Below are 23,539 nucleotides of genomic sequence, written 5' to 3'. Positions count from 1 at the left end.
AAGCAAAGCAATGGTTCTTCCCTGGCCTCTATATCATCCAATGACATGTTATTTAAGAATGTGTGCGATTCAATACATGAACTGTCCTTGAATGATTTGTGAATATAGAAAGCAGAGGCAGTGTAATTTGCCCCTGGCCTCTACTTAACTCCTCCTGGACTGACACTTTGGGGTCTTCTTCAAGAGTGTCTGGCATTGTTTTATGATCCCATATAACATGAATTGAGTCTTGGGCTTGTTGAAGATATTATGGACCAGCCAACCAGTAACACAGTTGACTCATGATTGGTCTTCTTTTCAAGCTGTTGCAGACTCTTTTTCCTAAATGCTCAGGTAGACCTCTCTGGTGCAGCAAGGATTCAGGCATAGGGATTTTTCCACATGCTCTGAAGTGCACTTCAGTCCCACATAATGCTTCTAGGGCTGCCTGTGTTCCTTTGGTAAGACTTCTACAGCACAGGCCTTAGTGTGCCCCCACACCAAGTGGGCTGCAGGGGTTTTCAATCTTGCTGTTCTGTATCACAATGTCACAGAGCTTGATTTGTCCTAATGAAAACCTTAGACATTTTCAGAGATGATGCCCATCCCTTATGAAAAAAGGCATTGTCTCATGCCCTTCCCAGGACAGATTGAAGAGTCATGCTTTCCTGAGAAGGACACTCATCTAGATATAATCACAGATCTCAAATGTTTTGTGGATACTTGCTTGGTTCTAGCTGACCTGCGACTGCCTTTTATATGATTTGCAAATATATTATGCAAAATGTTATCCTGTAAATAGGCAATATTGATTTACCTGTAAAATGTACACAATTTAATGTGTCATTTCTGATTCCTATATGAAATCTTTGTTGACACTGTTCTTCCAAATGGCAGCTTCAATGTATCAAGTATTTGAATATTTAAAACCGAATTTTCATCTACCTGCCCGTCTAATTGATTTAGTGAAGAGGTAAGGCAAGTGGATTTTGTTTCAGGACAAGTGGATTTCTGTACTATTTTGCCCCTTCGACAAGTAGATTTTTTTTAACAGTTCCACACCCCTGACAGTGCTTAGGCCTGGGCGGTCCATATTAAATCCGGAGTGGTGGCCCCCTCCATGTACCTTGCAGGGGGGCCCCTTCAACTTTTGTTATGCCCCTGATTTTAAGCCCACTTAGGAGGATTTCTATTTCTTTTAGTTGAATAACTTCTATTGATCCATCATAAAGGTCATAAGAAAATTCAAATGCTTTTATAGAAATTGGACAAAGAAATTACAGAAAACAAAAACGAAAGTAAAGTATTCCACTTACTATTTCAATAAACATCTCCTTAGTTGCAACAGCACTTCTTTCAAACTAACTAACCTAACAAAATATATAATATAGATAAGACATACTGGGTAATGTGCAATATGGTCCTTCACTGCTAGCTTCTGGTCTTGATGACATAAAAAATCATGATGCTAAAGGCTGAAAGCTAAGCCTTTGGCCCCATGGTTGTTGCTGTCACCAGAACCCCTTGATTGTAATATTGGACCAGTCATCAATTATGGTTAGTTAAATTAAACATGAGTTATGCCCCTTGAATTTAGACAATGGACTGTAAAAACAAATGTTTTTACAAAAAATGAAAAAATGGACCTGCGACTGTGTGCAGTTGGAGATGACACTCTGTGAAGGAATGCATGGTCATAACCTACTGTGTATGGCAATGGCCATAGAAAGTGAGGGTTGAATGCGTGTAAAGTATTTGGTGAGGGGCCTGGCCATAGGTCAAGCCCTGATGCAATCTGCCACTGTGTACAGCTAAAAGCCATTTGCAGCATGATTTTGCTGTGCTTGAATATTTTGATGCAGGACCTGACTGACGCCTAGGCCCTGTAGGCAACCCCTTATGCATATACATATACTGAATATCGTGTGCAGCGTGGCTTGGGTACCAATGGATGGCTGGGTGCGTGGGTAGGCCTATGGTTAAGTAAGAGTTTCCATTGAAAAGATATGTTTGTTTTCATAATAACTTTGGCATTGTTTTATGAATCTGCATGAAACTTTCCAAGTTAAAAGTTCATTTAATATACGTTCAGCATAGCAATTATACTGCTGCTTCATCAAAGAGGAAAACAGGGTCCAAAAAGTGACAATTCCCATTTTAATGTCCACGTTGCTCTTCAATATAGAAGAAAAGGCTGTGTAGAATTACACCAAACCTGCGTGGAAAGACACTGGTCCATGCTGGGCAGTGTAGAATTTGAGTGGGTGCTCTTAAACACTAGACCAAACTTTGATGGTAACGCTAGATTTGAATTACAAATTTTAGTACTGGATCACCTCAGTGTTAGAACAGACGATTCTGTTCAGGAAAAACTGTTTTTACCACAAATAAGGAACCAGCACCTTGGTTCAATTCCCAGCTTAGAGAACTAAAGAAGAATTGTAAAAGACTAGAAAGTAAATGGAGAAAATCCTGTAATGTGAGTTCTAAAAAGGATTATAGGAAAGCAATCAAAATGTATCATTATAATATTAGACAAACTCAGGACGAATATTTTACACAGAAAATCAACAGTTTAGCAAATTCAGCAGAGGAAGTGTTCTTTATTGTAAAATCTATGATGATTAAAATAGACATTATTCCTGTTGTACCAGCCTCGGAAGCACAAGCAAATGACTTAGCAAACTTATTTTCTAATAACATTTCTGAAATTTATCTATCATCTCAAGATCGGGAATCTTGGTCTTCCATTAAATCTTGGATTCTGAGACTCTTGAATTAACTTCTAAAAGAACTCTCTCTGACTTTTCAGGCATGTAAGATGAAGAGCTGATGACCTTAATGACCAGGCAAACGTTGGGTCTACATTAGACCCTCTGCCCCGTTTTATCTTTTACCAGGCAGTAGGAATCATCCTTCCAACCTTAAATGGGATTTTGAACCTCTTGTTGGCTAGTGGTCAGGTCCCCAAAACTTAGAAACATAAAGTGGTGAAGCCACTATTAAAAAAGCTGTCCCTGGATCCTTCACTCACAGGAAAGTATAGGCCAATCTCCTTGCTTTCATTTCTGGACGAAATGTTGGAGCAACATGTTAATAAACCACTATTGGTTTACCTGGAAAAGAATCATTTACTCCATACCTCTCAAACAGATTTTAGACCTGGACATAGCACATTGTCCGCTCTTTTGGTGGTAGTACAGGATCTTAAAATGGCACTCGACTGAGGCAGTTCAGCAGCTTTGATCCTGCTGCATCTTAGCTCAGCCTTTAATATGGTATCTCATGCTACCCTATTAGAGAGACTGGGCAACTAAGGAGTGATGCGTAATCAAGAGAGAGAGGTAGGACCAGAAAGCTAGTCCGTGTCCCCAGTTAATATATGGTTAAATCAAAAAGAGACTAGCTCAAGTTACTTTAGGGGAGGGGGAAGACTCTGGTATGTTTTGTCACGGAGTGTGAACACCCAGCAGGTGTGTTCAAAAAGCCCTCACCCACCAACCTGGTTGGTGGCATGCTTCATCATCGGGCCCACCCAGTGGCACCTAGCGTGCCCCGGGTGTGCTTCAACGCCTGACTACAGCGGAGCTGGTATATTACTGAGTGTGCGGTGAAGATAGTTAAGGAAGTGATGTTAAAACGGCTGGACGGTGGTCCCAGTACCCAAAGGTAAAATTAAATTTTAATACCTGGGCCTCCGTCAGCGGTTAAAAATAAGGCAAGGGGATGTAAGGGGCGAGTTACGACCCCTCACATCCAATGGGTCAACATGTTTCAGCCAGTGCCTTATGACTAGACTGGCTTTCTTCAGGACCTAAAATAAAATAAAGGTGAGTGCAAATTACCTAATGGGGGTGTAGGAGAGACTATGTGTCTACACGCCCTAAAGTGTATCTACGTGTGAGAGGGGGATTCCCTTCTCAAGACCACCTGTACACATAACATGAATGGACAAAACAAAACATACAAGGAGAAGGTAGAGTCATTAGGATGTACACTTTTTACGCACATCTGATGCCGACACTATAGCGAGTGCTGGTGGGCTATAGGCGGCTATGGTGTGATGGTATTGGTGGTACCATCACAGTGGGAATCGCACTGATAACTCGAAAGTGAGGTGGTTTAAGAGACGGGGAAAAACAGGGTGCATTAGTGAAAATGCGGCGCAAGGAGGGATTCTTACGCAAGTTTTTTGCTCAGTCTGACCTCAAGGTTGGGAGGTGGCAAAGGCTTGACCCTGGGGGGACAAACATTTACCATGCTGATTAGGGAGACCTGTTAGGAAAGAAAATAGCGCTTACCAGGAGTCGTGGTGGTGGTTTCTCATACTCACAGTAATTCTGGGTTGAGCCTGCTCTGGACCTGTAGTGCCTCCTTCGCATACCGGTGGGGAATGAGTGTTTTCCCAGGTCTTAAGTAGTCTTATTAATTGGTCTAATTAGGTGCACATGAGGTGAGGAGGGCAATGGTGAAAAGACTCAGAGGGCTGAGTCATGCTACCTGGAGTGAGTATGGGCGCCTTAGATGCGCGCGCGCTCTAGCGTCCTGTCGCGCTGGGAGGCATCGTTATGGTCCACTGAGGAGCCTACCAGATGCTCGCGTCTATAGTTAGCGCATGCGCAATAGGTCCGAGTGCGTGCTCCTCCGGGGAAGGCCTGGAGGATGGTGAGAGTTGTTCGCGCATGCGCATTGTGACCGGGCTGATCTGCGCATGTGCGGCGTATGACGGGTGATCGCCCGCGCATGCGCGTTGTGTTTTTATCCATTGAATGGGCATAGGGCATGCAAGACATTGCGTTTCGTCCATTGGGTGGACGTGGGCATATAAAAACATTTAAACAAATGCATTATGAATCAAATGGGGGACAATCTTTAGCAATTTCAAAGAATACACTGCTCGGAGGATGTAGTTGTTCCAGTGATACTGTGCCCAATCATGTGTGGTTTGATGATGGGGGTAGGGTGATCACTGGCGGGTCAGGGAATTCCACGGGATGGCATCATTCAGTCCCTGGGTGGATGTGGAAAGGCGGTAGATCCACCGTTGTTCTGCCTGTAGTAGTTTTTGGTCATTGTCCACAGCGCCTGAGGTGATCTGCTCTATCACCGTCCATGATAGGTCATTTGGTGTGTGGCCTTCGGTGATGAAATGGTTGGTCATTTTGCTTATGTTCTTTTTGCATCTAATGGTGCTGCGGTGTTCGGTTATGCGGGTTTTTATTTTTCGTGTGGTCATCCCAATGTACCGGAGTCCACATCTACATGTGATTAAGTAGATGACGTTGCGGGAGTTGCAGTTAGTGTGGCTACGCTGGGTCCACACCTTGTTTGATTCCAAATCCAAGGTTTTGGTGTGAGCGGTGAGGTGGCACACGCTGCAGTCATTGCACGGATAGTGCCCGCTGACATTGGGGAGGCCCCATATGTTGCGGAGGGTGTTGGTGGCCGGTGGGGGTGGTGGTCTGGGACGGGTATTGACAAGGCGGTCTTTTAGATTGGAGTTTCGCTTGTATGCGAATCTCGGAAGGTCCCATTTCCTCTGTCCTGAAGTGATGATTTTCCAATGTTTTTTTATGATTTTCGACACCTCATTAGATGCTGTGTTATAGGTCGTTACGCAGGTGATGGGTGGGTTGTCTTGGACTTTGATAACAGTCTCAAGAAGGGCCTCCCGGTTTTGGTTTCTTGCTCTTTTCTGTGTTTTGTTGATGATTGGTCTTGGATAGCCCCGTTGTGACAACTTGTTGGTCAATTCCACAGCCTGTTTTTTATAGTCAGAGATGTTCGTGCAGTTCCTGCGTATACGCAAGAACTGTCCATAGGGCAGGTTCTCTCTGAGGGGGCGTGGGTGGAAACTGGTAAAGTCAAGCAATGAGTTCCTTGCTGTCGGTTTATAGTACGTGGTTGTGGTCAGGGTGCCATCTTTGGCTCTGATATCCAAATCTAGAAAGGGGAGATGGCTGTTGCTGGCCGTGCTGGTGAACTTGAGGTAGGGGTCCCTGTTGTTAAGCCATGTCATGAACTTGTCCAGGTCGGAGTGGGAACCTTGCCAGACCACCAGAATATCATCTATATACCTGCGCCAACTCAAGATGTGGTTGAGGTAGGGGTTGGTATCTGTAGTTATATGGCACTCTTCAAAATGGTGGACGTATAGTCCCGCCACGCTTGGAGCGAAGACACTGCCCATCGATGTCCCGTTGGTCTGTAAGTAGAGAGTGCCGTCGTACTCAAAGAAGTTTTCTTTGAGTGCCAAGGTTGCGCATGACAGTATAAAGGCTCTTGGCGTGTGGTGTTCCCAGTTAGTAGCCATAAGGATGTCATGGAGTACTTTGAGAGTGGCATCCTGTGGGAGGCTGGTGTAGAGGCTCTCTACGTCTAGACCCACCAACAGTTGCGTGGTAGGGTTGAATTCTTTGTTGTTGAGTACTTGTAAGAGGTGCTTGGTGTCCTTGATGTATGTCGGGGTCGACTGTACCAGGGGGTTTAAGAAAAAGTCGCAGTAGCGTGACAGTGGTTCCAATAGGGAGTTGATCCCTGATACTATGGGTCTTCCAGGAGGGGGAGTGACCCCCTTGTGAACTTTGGGCACAGTGTAGAAATATGGGGTTCTGGTGTTCTGTGGGCATAGGTAATCTGCTTCCTGTTTGGATATGTGCTCAGCATCCGCTGCCCTTTTGACCAGTGCGTGGATCGTGGTCCTCAGTTCATTAGTGGGGTCTTGTTCCAGTCGGCGATAGTTCCTGTTGTCGCTTAGTAATCTGCGGCACTCAGTGTCATAGTCCTGCTTGTTTTGGAGGACGATGCCTCCTCCTTTGTCCGCCGGTTTAATAACGATCAGGGGGTTGTCTTGCAAACGTTGTAGAACCCTCCTATCCTCCCAAGATAGGTTGTTAAAGTGGTTGGTAGGTTTTAGTCTCTCAATGTCGTTGTACACTGCCTGTTCAAACGTCGTGATTTCGGGGGGAATGGCAGAGGGAGGTGGTACAAACGTGGATTTTGGTCGCAGACCTGTGATATTTGGATTGTCGTGGACTGGTTCTATTTCTGGGTTCTCCTCTCCGCCCCAGTGTACTTGTGGTTGTTGTGGGTTTGCTCTTCTTCTTCCCCGTGTTCTTCTGCCCTGTCCTAAAAAAGGAATGTGTTGTCCCTGATGGCCTGTAAATAAGGGCATGGGTCCAGGAGGGTACATGGGAGGGAAGCCAAAGTAGGGGTTTTGCATCGGGCCGTAGTTGGGTGGAAAACTTCTTTGAGTACGACGGCACTCTCTACTTACAGACCAACGGGACATCGATGGGCAGTGTCTTCGCTCCAAGCGTGGCGGGACTATACGTCCACCATTTTGAAGAGTGCCATATAACTACAGATACCAACCCCTACCTCAACCACATCTTGAGTTGGCGCAGGTATATAGATGATATTCTGGTGGTCTGGCAAGGTTCCCACTCCGACCTGGACAAGTTCATGACATGGCTTAACAACAGGGACCCCTACCTCAAGTTCACCAGCACGGCCAGCAACAGCCATCTCCCCTTTCTAGATTTGGATATCAGAGCCAAAGATGGCACCCTGACCACAACCACGTACTATAAACCGACAGCAAGGAACTCATTGCTTGACTTTACCAGTTTCCACCCACGCCCCCTCAGAGAGAACCTGCCCTATGGACAGTTCTTGCGTATACGCAGGAACTGCACGAACATCTCTGACTATAAAAAACAGGCTGTGGAATTGACCAACAAGTTGTCACAACGGGGCTATCCAAGACCAATCATCAACAAAACACAGAAAAGAGCAAGAAACCAAAACCGGGAGGCCCTTCTTGAGACTGTTATCAAAGTCCAAGACAACCCACCCATCACCTGCGTAACGACCTATAACACAGCATCTAATGAGGTGTCGAAAATCATAAAAAAACATTGGAAAATCATCACTTCAGGACAGAGGAAATGGGACCTTCCGAGATTCGCATACAAGCGAAACTCCAATCTAAAAGACCGCCTTGTCAATACCCGTCCCAGACCACCACCCCCACCGGCCACCAACACCCTCCGCAACATATGGGGCCTCCCCAATGTCAGCGGGCACTATCCGTGCAATGACTGCAGCGTGTGCCACCTCACCGCTCACACCAAAACCTTGGATTTGGAATCAAACAAGGTGTGGACCCAGCGTAGCCACACTAACTGCAACTCCCGCAACGTCATCTACTTAATCACATGTAGATGTGGACTCCGGTACATTGGGATGACCACACGAAAAATAAAAACCCGCATAACCGAACACCGCAGCACCATTAGATGCAAAAAGAACATAAGCAAAATGACCAACCATTTCATCACCGAAGGCCACACACCAAATGACCTATCATGGACGGTGATAGAGCAGATCACCTCAGGCGCTGTGGACAATGACCAAAAACTACTACAGGCAGAACAACGGTGGATCTACCGCCTTTCCACATCCACCCAGGGACTGAATGATGCCATCCCGTGGAATTCCCTGACCCGCCAGTGATCACCCTACCCCCATCATCAAACCACACATGATTGGGCACAGTATCACTGGAACAACTACATCCTCCGAGCAGTGTATTCTTTGAAATTGCTAAAGATTGTCCCCCATTTGATTCATAATGCATTTGTTTAAATGTTTTTATATGCCCACGTCCACCCAATGGACGAAACGCAATGTCTTGCATGCCCTATGCCCATTCAATGGATAAAAACACAACGCGCATGCGCGGGCGATCACCCGTCATACGCCGCACATGCGCAGACCAGCCCGGTCACAATGCGCATGCGCGAACAACTCTCACTACCCTCCAGGCCTTCCCCGGAGGAGCACGCACTCGGACCTATTGCGCATGCGCTAACTATAGACGCGAGCATCTGGTAGGCTCCTCAGTGGACCATAACGATGCCTCCCAGCGCGACAGGACGCTAGAGCGCGCGCGCATCTAAGGCGCCCATACTCACTCCAGGTAGCATGACTCAGCCCTCTGAGTCTTTTCACCATTGCCCTCCTCACCTCATGTGCACCTAATTAGACCAATTAATAAGACTACTTAAGACCTGGGAAAACACTCATTCCCCACCGGTATGCGAAGGAGGCACTACAGGTCCAGAGCAGGCTCAACCCAGAATTACTGTGAGTATGAGAAACCACCACCACGACTCCTGGTAAGCGCTATTTTCTTTCCTAACAGGTCTCCCTAATCAGCATGGTAAATGTTTGTCCCCCCAGGGTCAAGCCTTTGCCACCTCCCAACCTTGAGGTCAGACTGAGCAAAAAACTTGCGTAAGAATCCCTCCTTGCGCCGCATTTTCACTAATGCACCCTGTTTTTCCCCGTCTCTTAAACCACCTCACTTTCGAGTTATCAGTGCGATTCCCACTGTGATGGTACCACCAATACCATCACACCATAGCCGCCTATAGCCCACCAGCACTCGCTATAGTGTCGGCATCAGATGTGCGTAAAAAGTGTACATCCTAATGACTCTACCTTCTCCTTGTATGTTTTGTTTTGTCCATTCATGTTATGTGTACAGGTGGTCTTGAGAAGGGAATCCCCCTCTCACACGTAGATACACTTTAGGGCGTGTAGACACATAGTCTCTCCTACACCCCCATTAGGTAATTTGCACTCACCTTTATTTTATTTTAGGTCCTGAAGAAAGCCAGTCTAGTCATAAGGCACTGGCTGAAACATGTTGACCCATTGGATGTGAGGGGTCGTAACTCGCCCCTTACATCCCCTTGCCTTATTTTTAACCGCTGACGGAGGCCCAGGTATTAAAATTTAATTTTACCTTTGGGTACTGGGACCACCGTCCAGCCGTTTTAACATCACTTCCTTAACTATCTTCACCGCACACTCAGTAATATACCAGCTCCGCTGTAGTCAGGCGTTGAAGCACACCCGGGGCACGCTAGGTGCCACTGGGTGGGCCCGATGATGAAGCATGCCACCAACCAGGTTGGTGGGTGAGGGCTTTTTGAACACACCTGCTGGGTGTTCACACTCCGTGACAAAACATACCAGAGTCTTCCCCCTCCCCTAAAGTAACTTGAGCTAGTCTCTTTTTGATTTAACCAACTAAGGAGTGACACATCAGGACTAGAAGTTAATGACCTTCTTTCTGGGAGACCTAAGCTTTCAGATATGGGATAAATATTTTTACTCACAGTCTCTACCTCTTGTGCATGGAGTGCCTCAAGGTTCTTCCTTCAGTCCCACATTATAGTGGATAGATAGTGTAGAATCGTGGTCTCTCTTTGGTCTCATGGACGATACCCAGATTATCATTTCCTTGGCTCCTGAATCATCCTTTAAGGGAGGGCTGTTAAAATCTTGTCTTACCACAGAAGGCACATGGGATCTTATTGTTTAAAACTTAATTGAGACAAGATTGAAGTGATGATAATTGGGAACAATCTAAATTGTTGGTCTCCTCACTGCTGACCTGAATCCTTCGGCCAACAACCCCAGCCTAAGTCTCTGATCAAAAATCTTGGATTCTAGTTGAATGACAAATTGTCATTTCAGACACAAGTAAAGAAACTGGCTGCTGGTAGGTTTGGTACTTTGAGGTCAGATTCTGGAACTCTCCCAAGAATCCGAATGAAGAACCACCATACAAGCCTTAGAGACCTCTCGCTTGGATTACGGAAATTTACTTTACTTGAAAACTTCACAGTCAGTGTGGAATGGACTTGCAGGTTGTGCAAAACACTGTAAATCATTTCTTGTTGATGATTCCCATACACCAGTCAGCTGCATCCTCTTAGGCCAAGTTGCTATGGCTGCCTATAACAAAACTCATTCAATGTAAAGCCTTATGCATAGCCCATAGTCTATAATGACAAAGGCCCAAGTCTGTTGGTTTATATGCTACAACTTTACAGCCATATTAGTTTGCTGCAATTTGCTAAATCTTATATGGTAGTGACTCCCAGAATTCACAAGAGTCAGAGCTACAGCCGTTCCTTTTCTTTTGAGGTTTCAAACTGTGGAATTAGCTACCTTGCACCTTGAGAAGGACTTCATATGAACTAACATTTAGGAAAGAGCTCAGGCCATGGCTTCATGGATAAACATGTTGACAACTGTTCTGATTTCTTTTGGTTTGAGTAGCTCTAGCACTGGGAAACCCTTGTGGGTAGCCATGCGCTTTACAGGTCTTGCAAATAGAAATATAGAATCCATACAAGCTTCCTTTTATTACAGATTAACTTTTACCCTAGACAAGCTCCATAATGACCAAAATCCAGTCTATGTCTTCTTTAGTTAATAAACGAATCTCTGTATCACCACAAGATTTCCAGTGTCCTTTCATTATGTTTCCTTTTTTGTTAAGATTGCGGAATAATGTGATCAACATCAACAGACACAACTGATTTCCTGTACTCAACTTGTTCAGATTCATAAATGTGACATTTAACCTTAGAGCAGCTTTAGGCAGTAATGCTCAGGCGATGCACTATGAGAAGAGCAGGACGGATATTGGAGAGACCTGCTTCCTTGTGTCTCCATGTATCCCCGAGAAATAAGAAATTATTGGACTTTAGGTACACAAGCCCCTTGTAGTCACTCAGAAAGTGGGCTAGTGGTAGGGGTCTTGGATCGTTTTCATTCTTATGCTCTAGTCAAGCTTCAAGATCTGTCCGATTCCTATTTATAGTGTAATGCCTCAGTGGATAATCCTGTCTCAAAATACACTCAGCTTCCACGTGGAACAGTTGGGGTTTATAACAACAACTTCAAACACCAGAAAACATAAAGCACAGATACAGTTGTACAGATAATGGTGTACAGACAGAGTTGAATCTCCACATTATATCTCTGGTTAACACCTCTAACCAAGAAACTTGCTCTGTTTTATTTTTCATTATTTATTTGGAAATGTTCTCAAGTCCTCTGCATGATGGACAGTGTACATTCTGACAATATGAATGTTAGAGTCTAGGCATGACTGGTATGTAGGGACCTGAACGAGGTGCCAATTTAATTTCTGAAGGAAGCCAGAATATTTGATCCAGTATTCAGTGTTCTAAACTTGATCCTACTCTCATTTGGGAGCCAAAGCAGAGCTTCTATGGCTGGCTTCACATGCTCTGGTTTCTGTACATGCAGACAATTTCTGGCTGCCTTGGGCGGCTGCGGTGGACTATCCATGACATTTTTTGACCGAGTCACAAGTACACTCTATCTGTGGTCAATCTGAAGGAGTTGGAGGATTTCCCAGAGAAAGGAGAGTTGTTAATTATTTTTCCTTGACCACTGCTATCATTTTTGTGGTGAAATTCAGGTCTGAGTTAAAAATGATCCCAAAGTTTCTGACATTTGGGACATGGTAGGAGAGGCCCCAAATTGGAAGGCGACTTGAACAATGGTGACTTTGAGCATATCTTACCTCTAATTAACAATTGAGTCTTAGATCAATTTAAGCAAACATAATGTTGCTTCAGCCAAAAGTAGTAACAACAACAGAGGTGGGACTGCATCCAGTCCCCAGCGAATGCACAGCGTTATGCCATCTTTGGCCTTGCTTTTTCCAACTTTTATCATTTTTGATCAAATGTATCCGTTTTGTCATATTTTTATCCACTTTTGTACAGACGGGACCACACGCTCCGTGTACATGTTATTTGCTAGTTTCTACTGTTCAAATGGTGTCACTCCGGACTTTCCCAAGAACATGATTGATACATGAATTCTTTCAAAGCAGTGTTTATTCAAATAAAATCACCCAATGCATTTCGGGCTGTCATGCCCTTCTTCGGGGGTCACTGTAAATAATCACAAAACAATGGAATTATCAAACTGTTAACACAAAACCTTCACGTTTACCAATATAACATTCTGCTACAAAAACGTGTCATATCTATTACTCGAAATTAATCACTGTGTTATGATTATCTAATGAACCAACATCATGTACCTTTATTTCTAACCCTCTCTTTCAAGATCTCTCCTTCCCGACCTCAGTATTGTGCTGTGCCACCCAGTTCTTACTAGTGTCCTTCACCAATCACTTATCATACAGATTTTTTCATTTCTATGTATCTACAGCAACGTTCTATTCCAAAAGCTAGAGAATGACTGCTTATCTGTGCCCCTGATAACCATAACGGAAACCCCATGTGATAGCACGTTTCATTCACCGTTTTTTAACTCATTTTTAACTGGCGGTATAGAAACCTTCTGAGTTATTTTCACAGCGCCGAACTTACGCTAAAAAACACCTCCCTCCATTTATGAATTTGTGGTCTAATCCCTCAAATATCACATACCTGCCATTTTCATATGAAAGCGAACAAACAGAATCTGCCACTGCTCACTCCACCAACCAGTTGCATCCCACAATCCCTCCCTGTATTTCACCTCAGTGCCTATGACCCTGATTGGTCCAAAGATTTTTGAAAAAAGGTACCGTTCTAGTCCGTGTAAGTATTGATTGCACCTGATGTCTGTCACTCAAAGACTACATTTCCCATGTTACACTGCCATGGAGTCAAGCCCACTGAAACTCCCTGTAATCACACACCAAGATTAACCCCAGGTATCATGTTCTTGGGAAAGTCCGGAGTGACACCATTTGAACAGTAGAAACTTGCAAATAACATGTACACGGAGCGTGTGGTCCAGTCTGTACAAAAGTGGATACAAATATGACAAAACGGATACATTTGATCAAAAATGATAAAAGTTGGAAAAAGCAAGGCCAAAGATGGCATAACGCTGTGCATTCGCTGGGGACTGGATGCAGTCCCACCTCTGTTGATGTTAGTACCTTATGCCCTTGGGCGGAGCACTTCAGTTAATTGCACGCATGCAAAGATAAATGTTGGACTAAAACATTGGTTTAAGATTGAAACACAGGTGTGCGTCCTGACCCCACAAAAACTCATCCAAAAGTAGAGCATCTCAAGCACAACAAAATGTTGACATGCTATTTTGAGCTGCTCTCTAACCAGATGTTTATTTATGTATTTAAATACAGACTTTTATACAGGGCAAACATGACCCAAAGATATCATAGCACTGTACATAAAACAACAAAGTCCTGTAACCTCACATTAGGCATCAAAAAGCAGCTTAGCACAAAACAGAAAACAAAAAACAGAAATGGTTGACATCTTGGTGGTGTGATAGTGAAAATATATATATCACTATGTCTCTGTTCCCCAGTCTTCCAGGTTAGCCCTTGACAAGCGCAATTAAGGTAGGAACCTGTTTAGTAAAATTATTTCAACCTCTTTCTTCAGGGTGGTGGTTGATGGGTTTATTTGTTGATGGTTTCATCCGAATATCTTCTGAGAGAGAGTTCCAGATTCTCGATGCAGCTCCTGAGAAGCTGTAGTCATAGGTCTTTTTTTCCTGAGCCTCAGGGGTTCCAGCAGCAGGGAATTTGCACTCCATAGTTACCTAGCGCCTCCTGAGAGCATCAACTTTTGTAATAAGTATCTGGATGCATCAAAATGCATGACTTTGTGAGTCAGGTAGGCTAACTTCAATTGCTTCCTGGCTTCGAAACGCAGCCTGTGGAGAGAGCTCTGAGTAGCCTCCTTTTTGGTCTTCAAGGGATGGAAACAGGCTTGCATCTTCACACTGATTGTGGTTTACCCTGTGCAGGTGTGTATGTTGAAGCTTCTGCCCTGTGTCAATTCACTGTAGTCCGCAAGTGAGTTCTCAATTTTGCTTATCGTCTCTCAACAACGATTGAGAATGCTTCACAGTTGTCCTTGGAGTTGCTGGATTCGGACAGCCTTTCCGAATCGTGCCGTCTCACTAGAATTGGCAGTTGGAATCAGACTTTGGGGGTACTTGCACCCGTAGACTTCCCAATCGGTTGCATGGGGGTACCCATGGGTCCCCCTTACCAGCAATGTACAGTTTGGCAGGCACCAGGGGTGCCCACCACAGGGTGCCCAATTTCCCCCAGCCACCCCTTTCTTCAATACGAGCCTATGCATTCGGTCGGAACATAGGCTCCCATTGAAGTCAATGGGAGTCCGACGGAATCGTACCCGGATGCATCGTACTCGGTCAGACTCTTCCAATCCGAGTTGGTCAGAAACCATTCCCAAACCGATTCGGTCGGAATGATTTCCATACCTCATCGGAATCGGGCCCTAAAATGTGATATTAAAGACACAATTTTTCTCTTCTCCTCACATTCACTTTGTGTTTATCACTCTTTGCCTGTAAATAAATCCTGCTCTAGTGTCCTATACTAAGCCACTGTGAGTTTACATGGAGATACTAAGGACATTTCACAAAGGTTTCATGGAATTTTGTAGGTAAAATAGTATGCAGCTTCACACACCCTTTTTTGCAAGGCTCTTATTGCTCCTTCACTTAAATGTGGTCTTCGTTCCACCTGTATGATCAACTTTTTAGCATGTAGAGCTGGAGGACAGAGTGGTCCACAATAGTGTTATCACTCTCACTCTTAACAGAAAAAGCAGAAACAATCATTGGCAGAGCCAACAGGTCTTGCCAATGTGAGAGCTATTAGATTTGGCAAGGTGTTTTAGCCATGTTGTACACCAGTGGGCTGCTGTCCCATATGGCTACACATTAGTGGCATGATTTGGAGTGGGGTTTAGAGGGGTACATTGGAGTCCGGTACTCTGGGGTAGACAGGGTAGAGTGGAGTGGGGTAGATTGGCATAGAATGGATTGATGACAGAGGGGGTAGAATGGAGTGGGGTAAATTTGAGTGAGGTAGACTGGAGTGAGGTAGGTTGGAGTGGAGTAGATTGAAGTGGGGGAGTTGGGTAGGTTAGCATGGCAGATTAGAGTGGGGTAGATTGAAATGGGGTTGATTGGGGTAGAGTGGGGTAGATGGAAGAAGTGGGGTAGACTGGAGTGGAGTAGATTGCCGCAGATATGAGTTGGGCAGATAGGGGTAGGGTAGATCAGGATAGATTTGGGTAGTGTATTGGGATATATTGGGGTAGAGTGTAGTGGGATATCGTAGGGTAGAGTAGAGTGGGATATATTAGGGTAGACGGTATGTCATCAGGAATAGGGAATAACAAGGCACAAAACTGCGTTTTGTTTGGCTACAACAAATGGGGGTTATTTATAGGCCCTCATGTAACGGACCGTATGCAGCAGCCACAACACAGTTCAGCTGCCTCATTGTATTGATAAATGTAGGTTCATTAATTAGATACATCTCTTTTCGGCACTCTCTGAATCTTTCTAATACTCCCCTTAAAATATTCAAGCAATAAACCATACCTTGCTGAAGCATCTTTGGCTGTCGTACTTGAGGTGCTTCGGATAGAGGTATATTTGGTTCTTATACACTCGATAAGGCTGTGAATATTTTGTAGAGAACTGAGCAAATTCTTCGACCTCCACTGTGGGTGGATACTTCTCTGTCTCCTCAAATGGCTTGACTGGCACAAAGGATGAGGTCACGCTGTCTTCACAAGCAAAGGGAAACAAGGAAAGTGTCAGATGCCATATTTTCACACTATTTGAACAGTTTTAAAAGGAAAAATTATCAAGGAGATGAGTTGAAAATGATCTTGTAATAACAGGCACGTGTGGACCAGTATGTACATTGAAGAGACTTTTACCATCATCTCCTTTGGCAACCTTCACATTGTATGAGCATGAATAAGCTACAACACACATTCCTTCCCTAGCTACTTTCTTTAGATCCTTACATCATTGCATTTGACTCATTTCCTACTATAACCCTTCGGGCACTCATGTGTCTGAGTGTCAAGCCTATAAGAGCAAAAAGTGAAGGCTAACTACTGCAGCCAGAACACCTGCTCCAGAGATGCCCAGTATTAGAACACCAACCCCAGAGATGCACGGTATTACATAAAATAGTTTGAAGTAGGTCTAAGGACTGTGGCACTAGAATTTCACCTATCAATGCTTATTATGTACTATGTAGCCTTGAGGAGTAGTAGGCCATTGTTAGTCAGCTTGACTCTGAGGGCTTGATTCACAGAGGTAAACTTATGCTTTTGGGTAACTTTAATTTTTTTGTGTTCACAAACCACCAGTTAATTGGAAGTTTGTGACTGTGGAGACTACACAGTTGGGACAAAGAACTCAGCACATAAAAAGACAAGAGAGACCCATTGTTTGTACTGGAGCTGTTTGTACGTGACTAGGACAGGCCTACCTTTTTATGTTGAGAGTCCTCTGTCTCGACTGCAGAGTCTCCATATTCGTAAATGTACTATGAAAAGTCTGGACCTATAACTGGACCTGCCTTAGCCCTGCTCGTCTCTAAGTCACTGATCCCGAAGAGGTGCGCCCAGGTCCTGGACCCTTGGTTGGCATGGGTTTAAGGTCCTCCAAAGAAGAAAAGATGAAGTCCTGAAGTTTGGGCTCTTTGTAACCGCTACTTTGCACTGAGCCTCTTCTGTCCACTACAGAGACTGCTAGCGAAGACCAGCCATGCGAGATCCGCACTCCACGCTACAGCAATGACAGCCCGCAGTGACTGCCAAACTGAAGCTCCAGCAACAACCAGCTTTTCAAGCTCCAGTGGCAACCACCTGCAGCACCCAGACCGCTCTTTATGTTGCAGTGACAACCATCCCTGATCTCCCTTCTCCTCGTGGTCTCCTGAAGTGCAAACAGAACTCTCTGAGCCAACCTTTGAGAAGGAAATGTTTTCAGTTCGACTAACCTGGGCCCTGTATCTGACCAGTGCTCCATTACGGTCAACCTAAACTTGTGAATTTCCTCTTGTCTAGTACGACTAGATGACCAAGAGTGGCAACTTAGGGATTTTAGGAGCTATTTTAACTCTGGTTTCAGTAACTGGATTTTTGTCATTCTGGCATCATTTTATTGATTGAAAGTTACTCTTTTTTTCTAAAGAGATTTGGGATTTTTCTTGTGTTGTGTTTTCAGTTAATTACTATTTGTGTGCTGCATAAATACTTCACATATTGCCTTTAAGTTAAGACTGACTGCTTTGTTCCAGGCTACCAGCTGGTTAAACACAATGTAATTTAATGACTTTTTGTTGTTCACCCTGAAAAGGATTGTGGTTGTTTCCTGATTGGATCTTCCTCTACCATCAACCAATGACCCAATTACTTACGAGGGATATTTACAGAAAATGTACCAGTGCATTTAAGCTCATGGGTGGTGCAGGTACCTGTAGAGTATGATCAGGAGGAGTTAGTGGAATGATTTATATATAAGCACTATATATAAGCACTATACAGCGTAGAATTTAACAGCTAATTTACAAAGGGTTGTGCATTTTTAACAACATTAGGTTCATAGGATAATAAAGCACAGTGTGGGGGGCTCAAGTTCTAAAGCATTGCATGAGAATTCAAAGAGAAGATGATGTACATTGGTAGCAAGCTAAATAAAATGGTTCTGTGCTCCATATTCCAAGGTCAGCCAGGAACGCAAGGCTAAGACTGGAGCTCGGCTTAGCAAGGCCAGACCTGACCTGCCAGGGGGGAGATTATAAAGTTATATTTAAGGATACTGAGGGCCCACTCCCTGAAACACCATCTGAGAATTATCTTCAAGGAGTCAGGCACGGCCTGGCACATTAGCCTAGGAAAAGCACTTAAACCATTGAAGATCAAGGAAGACAGCATACCACGGCTGGACATCCCCCTGAACGCTTGGAAAAGATCCATAAACCAGCAAGTCTGCAAAACCTCCTTCGATCTGGGCATTAAATCTCTCCGTTCAAGCACCCACCTAGATCCTCTGAATAACTTCTGCAAAGCAGGCAAAGCACAACCTTACCTAAGTGAGGCTCTCACTCTATTGGCTCGTAGCAAAATACTCTACATGAGGCTAAGTACATTAGGAATTACCAACTTCAACCCCGAGTGGGCCCGTAAGGGGAATTCACAAACTGCAGACTATGCCCCTGGCTGCATCTCCTATGCTGCTGCCCGAACATTAACAACGACTGCTGGCGACTCCTGCGTCCAATCTGCATTATAAATGGAATAGAGACCTGCAGTGAGGTGTCAGCTTTGTGCCTATCCACCACTGACAGAACAACACTAGCAAGACGGGCAAAATTCATCCATCAAATCAGGATTGCCCTAAAAGCTGCTAACGAAAGCAACAAAACTCTGGTAAAGGTTACCGCAAATCTGGTGGAAGTAAGCTCAGCGGCCCTGAACATCCCCGGCCCGCAAGTAGAATGACATCGCTTACAACAGCGAGGGCCAAAAGGAATGTAAGAGACGATGTTCACTATCCTGTATAGCTGTTTACCCAGCGAGGCTTAAAGGGGACTTCATGAAAGCGTGCAAGGCCACACGGCACTGACTATAATTCCCGAGGTGGGATGATCGTGTTGGTACAGGTGTGGGGGTGCTCAATTTTATGTAAGATAAACAGACGTTTTTAGTATCATGGTTTTTAGCTTTTATACGTTAATTGTTTTTACTGTAAAGATATTAATTAATTGAACAGTTAATAAATACAAATACAAATAAAATGGCTCTGGTCCTCTTGAAAGCAACTAATAGGTTGCTATTTCTGGTTCATTTTGGAATCTTTCAGACGAATAATTAGTTTGGTCAAACACATGCATACAACAACTAACTCTTATGGCACAGTAAAAGTCATGATTCTGTGGTTAACAAAAGGATTCTGTGGTTCAGTTTTAACTTAATCAGTTTGCAGAGATTTTGTTTCATGGTCTGAAAGAATTATTTTTTATTTTATTTGTCTCACATGTTTTGATGCTCCTTTTCAAGTTCCCAATGGCACCTTTTTTCAATTTTCAACATTTCTTTACTAGGTTAAACATGCATTGTACAATTCATTAAAAGATTAATTGTTGAAAATCATTCTGCGACAAAATGAGAGGGTGGAAAAGCATATTTTGAGTCTGTTACAATACAATGAGAATCAGGATCTTTAAATAACAAAGTGCTATTAGCAAGGATCAGGTTGACAACATACTAGCTACAATAATCAACCAAGCGTATTCCAACATTGTTCTAACATCAATGAGAGGGGTCAGATTTTTATAAACAGATCAATTTACTTTATCATGAATGGTGCAAGGGTATCCAGTACTCCTTAGAAAATAATATTTTGCTTCCAGAGTGCCTCCCATCCACCAAAAAAGACACTTTCCTCAGTAGTGCTGTGTAGTGTCTTGCTCATTAACAATGACGGAACCCTTTCGGCTCCCGATGAACTCCGTAGAGCTATGATGTAATAAATAGAGTGAATTGCAGTCAAGGCTGCTTTAAAATGATGAGTTCTTAGTTACACGCAATAGAATAAAGTCATGTGATACCAAGGTCTGTGTGTGGCGTAGTCATTGACGGGTACCGCGGCTGCGAAGACACTTCAAACAGCAGCAAGATAGGGGATAACTAACCCAAAGATTGACTGTGCTCTCTTAGAGAGTATCAGTGGAAGGGGTGGTATGCACACCATTATTTCTCTTAGTACTCCGTATTTCCAGACTTTGTCAATTGCGTTCGAAACTGGGCGTATGCCTTGCCCGTGGCACCTCATAATTTACGCTCAAAGTGGGGAGCGCAGTGACGCTCCACTCCCAGACGCACTGCTTAAATGGATAATGTATCCTATTTGCGACTACACAAAATGTTTTTTCATTGTAATCCAAAATAATCCACAGTGTATATGCAAAGATTCTGATATTTTCCTTTTTTCATCCACATATGACGTCTTGCATTTTCGACACTTTCCATATTCAAGTGTGCCCATCCGGACCTCTTCTTAAACACGGACAAAAATTGCAAAGCATCGTTCAGAGCAGCATATCCTTTATTCAACCCAATGCATTTCAGGCTTATCCGAGCCCTTCATCAGGGGTCACTGTAAGTTAACATGTCAGGAGAACAATCATAACTACATTTCCTCCGTATAACATGAACAATTATTGTGACAATTTCTCATCTGCAAAATAAAAAATCCTTATGCCTGTTGCCCCCAAAAACAAATCTTGTTGCAAATCGCCACGTAACTATTATCTTTTACACACCAAAGTAATTATGATTAGCCGACCATGTGTTATTTCCCATTTCTAACTATTCTCTGACTTCTCCCTTTCACCCAACACTCCGTCATTAACATTCGCCCCACTCGCACTCACCACATTCGCAGATACCGTCTCACAACACTCACAGATTCACTCACGACTTCACCTTGCTACTCTTGTTTCACTCGCCTCTGGTCCCTTCCTTCTTACCTCCCTATCCAAACCCCGTCTCCTTGCTCCTCCCTTCTAACTTACCCATCTCCAACATTAATTTTCCTTAAAACACTCACACCTGTCTACACATTCCAGATTCACACTACTTTCATACTAAAAGTTCCAAAAATAATAAACTCCCGACCTCCTTACACTGGAAATACGGAGTACTAAGAGAAATAATGGTGTGCATACCACCCCTTCCACTGATTATATGACATTGCCCTTTTGTTGGTTTTTGCACCCGTAGTTAAAAAGCATTTTCATGTTAAGATTTTCACATCTGAACTCCACGTATGGTGACAGAGCAAGTTCTTTGTATGAATACCTTGTAAGTGGTTATTCTTTGAGAGCAAACACCCGGAACGATGGAATCTGTATAACAGTTAAATGTGAATTCATACACACAAGTTTAATTTGGGTCTGTTACGTTGGTGGGGTAAACCGCGCGAGTGACTTATGGGAGTTGTAGTATATAGATGGTGTTTTGGGGGAGTCACATGATGAACAGGTGGTCTCACACATAGGGGGGAGGAGTTTGGTTGATTTAAAAAGTGTGTTGAAAGGTAGGTTTACGCATGGGGGAAAACATCATTCGGGGGTGGAAGTAGACTAGCGAGAGATTACGGAGTGGGCAGGTACGTGTTTCGTTGCATGTGTAAACAGTGTAAGGTGTTCGGGAGTTTATTGTTTTTTTAACTTTTAGTATGAAAGTAGTGTGAATCTGGTATGTGTAGAAAGGTGTGAGTGTTTTAAGGAAAAGGAATGTTGGAGATGGGTAAGTTAGAAGGGAGGAGCAAGGAGACGAGGTTTGGATAGGGAGGTGAGAAGGAAGGGACGAGAGGCGAGTGAAACAATGGTAGCAAGGTGAAGTCATGAGTAAATCTGTGAGTGTTGTGAGACAGTATCTGCGAATGTGGTGAGTGCGAGTGGGGCGAATGTTAATGACGGAGTGTTGGGTGAAAGGGAGAAGTCAGAGAATAGTTAGAAATGGAAAATAACACACGGTCGGCTAATCATAATTACTTTGGTGTGTAAAAGATAATGGTTACGTGGCGATTTGCAACAAGATTTGTTTTTGGGGGCAACAGGCATAAGGATTTTTTAATTTGCAGATGAGAAATTGTCACAATATTTGTTCATGTTATACGGAGGAAATGTAGCTATGGTTGTTCTCTTGATATGTTAACTTACAGTGACCCCTGATGAAGGGCTCGGATAAGCCTGAAATGCATTGGGTTGAATAAAGGATATGCTGCTCTGAACGATGCTTTGCAATTTTTGTCCGTGTTTAAGAAGAGGTCCGGATGGGCACCCGTGTTTCTGCCTTCCTTGTTGTCCTCCGCCCTCCCTTCCCGCCACCGCCGCTTGTCCCCGCCCCTTTCTTCTCTTCTGTAACCCTCCCCGCTCCCGCCTCCCAGCTGCTCCGCCCACCCGCGCACTTCGCTTTAAATGGCGACCGTGCGAACGCGCAGCGTTGACGCGCAGCGGGCGCGCTGATTGTGCGCCGAAGGCGTGCCAAAGGTAAGCCCGTCTGCGCCCGTCCGCGCCTGGACCGCGCCCAGGGCCAGGACCCCTGGACCTCGACGATCCCGACCGACCCGCAGGACGTACTCAGCCGCCACTCTCAGCGCACTCAACACCGGCCGACGCCCAGACTGCCACCAAGCCACACCACGACGTACCCACGGACCTTTCAGCTGCCACGCCTGCAAGTTCTCCTGCACCCGGACCTGCCTCGCACCAACACCAGCCAAGTCGAACTCCAGCAGCACCCACCTCAAGTGCATCCTGCTCAACACCCGCTCCGTCCACAGACACGCCATCGAACTCTGGAACCTCCTAGACGCCACAGCCCCAGACGTTGCCTTCCTCACTGAGACCTGGATGAACACCTCCTCAGCTCCTGACATCGCCATCGCTATCCCAGAGGGCTACAAGATCGTCCGGAGGGACCGAAACGCCAACCAGACGGGAGGAGGCATCGCCATCGTCCACAGGAGCACCATCCGCCTCACAACCAGCACCGACAACACCCTGACCAGCGCCGAACACCTGCATTTCCAGATCCACACCAACCCGAACACCACCCTCAGAGGCACCCTGATCTACCGACCCCCGGGACCACGCACGCAATTCAGCGAAGACATCGCCGACTTCGTCAGCCCGCACGCCCTCCCCTCCGCCGACTACATCCTCCTCGGGGACCTCAACTTCCACCTGGAGAACAACAACGACCGCAACACCAGCACCCTGCTCGACAACCTCGCCAACCTGGGACTCAAGCAACTGGTGTCCACCCCCACCCATCTCGCCGGACACACACTCGACGCAGTCTTCTCGTCC

The 23,539-nt window shown here is 44.8% G+C and overlaps 1 protein-coding gene across 7 annotated transcripts in view; it reads right to left on the bottom strand.

The window, feature by feature from the left end:
* DOCK10 (dedicator of cytokinesis 10) overlaps positions 1–23,539 on the bottom strand; it is a 1,735,912-nt gene that overhangs the window by 560,383 nt on the left and 1,151,990 nt on the right. For all 7 annotated transcript variants that reach the window (XM_078665953.1, XM_078665951.1, XM_078665949.1 and 4 more), the window contains exon 17: positions 16,237–16,424. In XM_078665953.1, the coding sequence (XP_078522079.1) occupies positions 16,237–16,424 (188 nt within the window). The remainder of the gene's footprint in view (positions 1–16,236; positions 16,425–23,539) is intronic.

This window comes from Lissotriton helveticus, chromosome 11 (assembly GCF_964261635.1).
Source record: "Lissotriton helveticus chromosome 11, aLisHel1.1, whole genome shotgun sequence".
NCBI classification, from domain to species: domain Eukaryota; kingdom Metazoa; phylum Chordata; class Amphibia; order Caudata; family Salamandridae; genus Lissotriton; species Lissotriton helveticus.
This window is presented reverse-complemented; position numbering and strand designations above follow the sequence as displayed.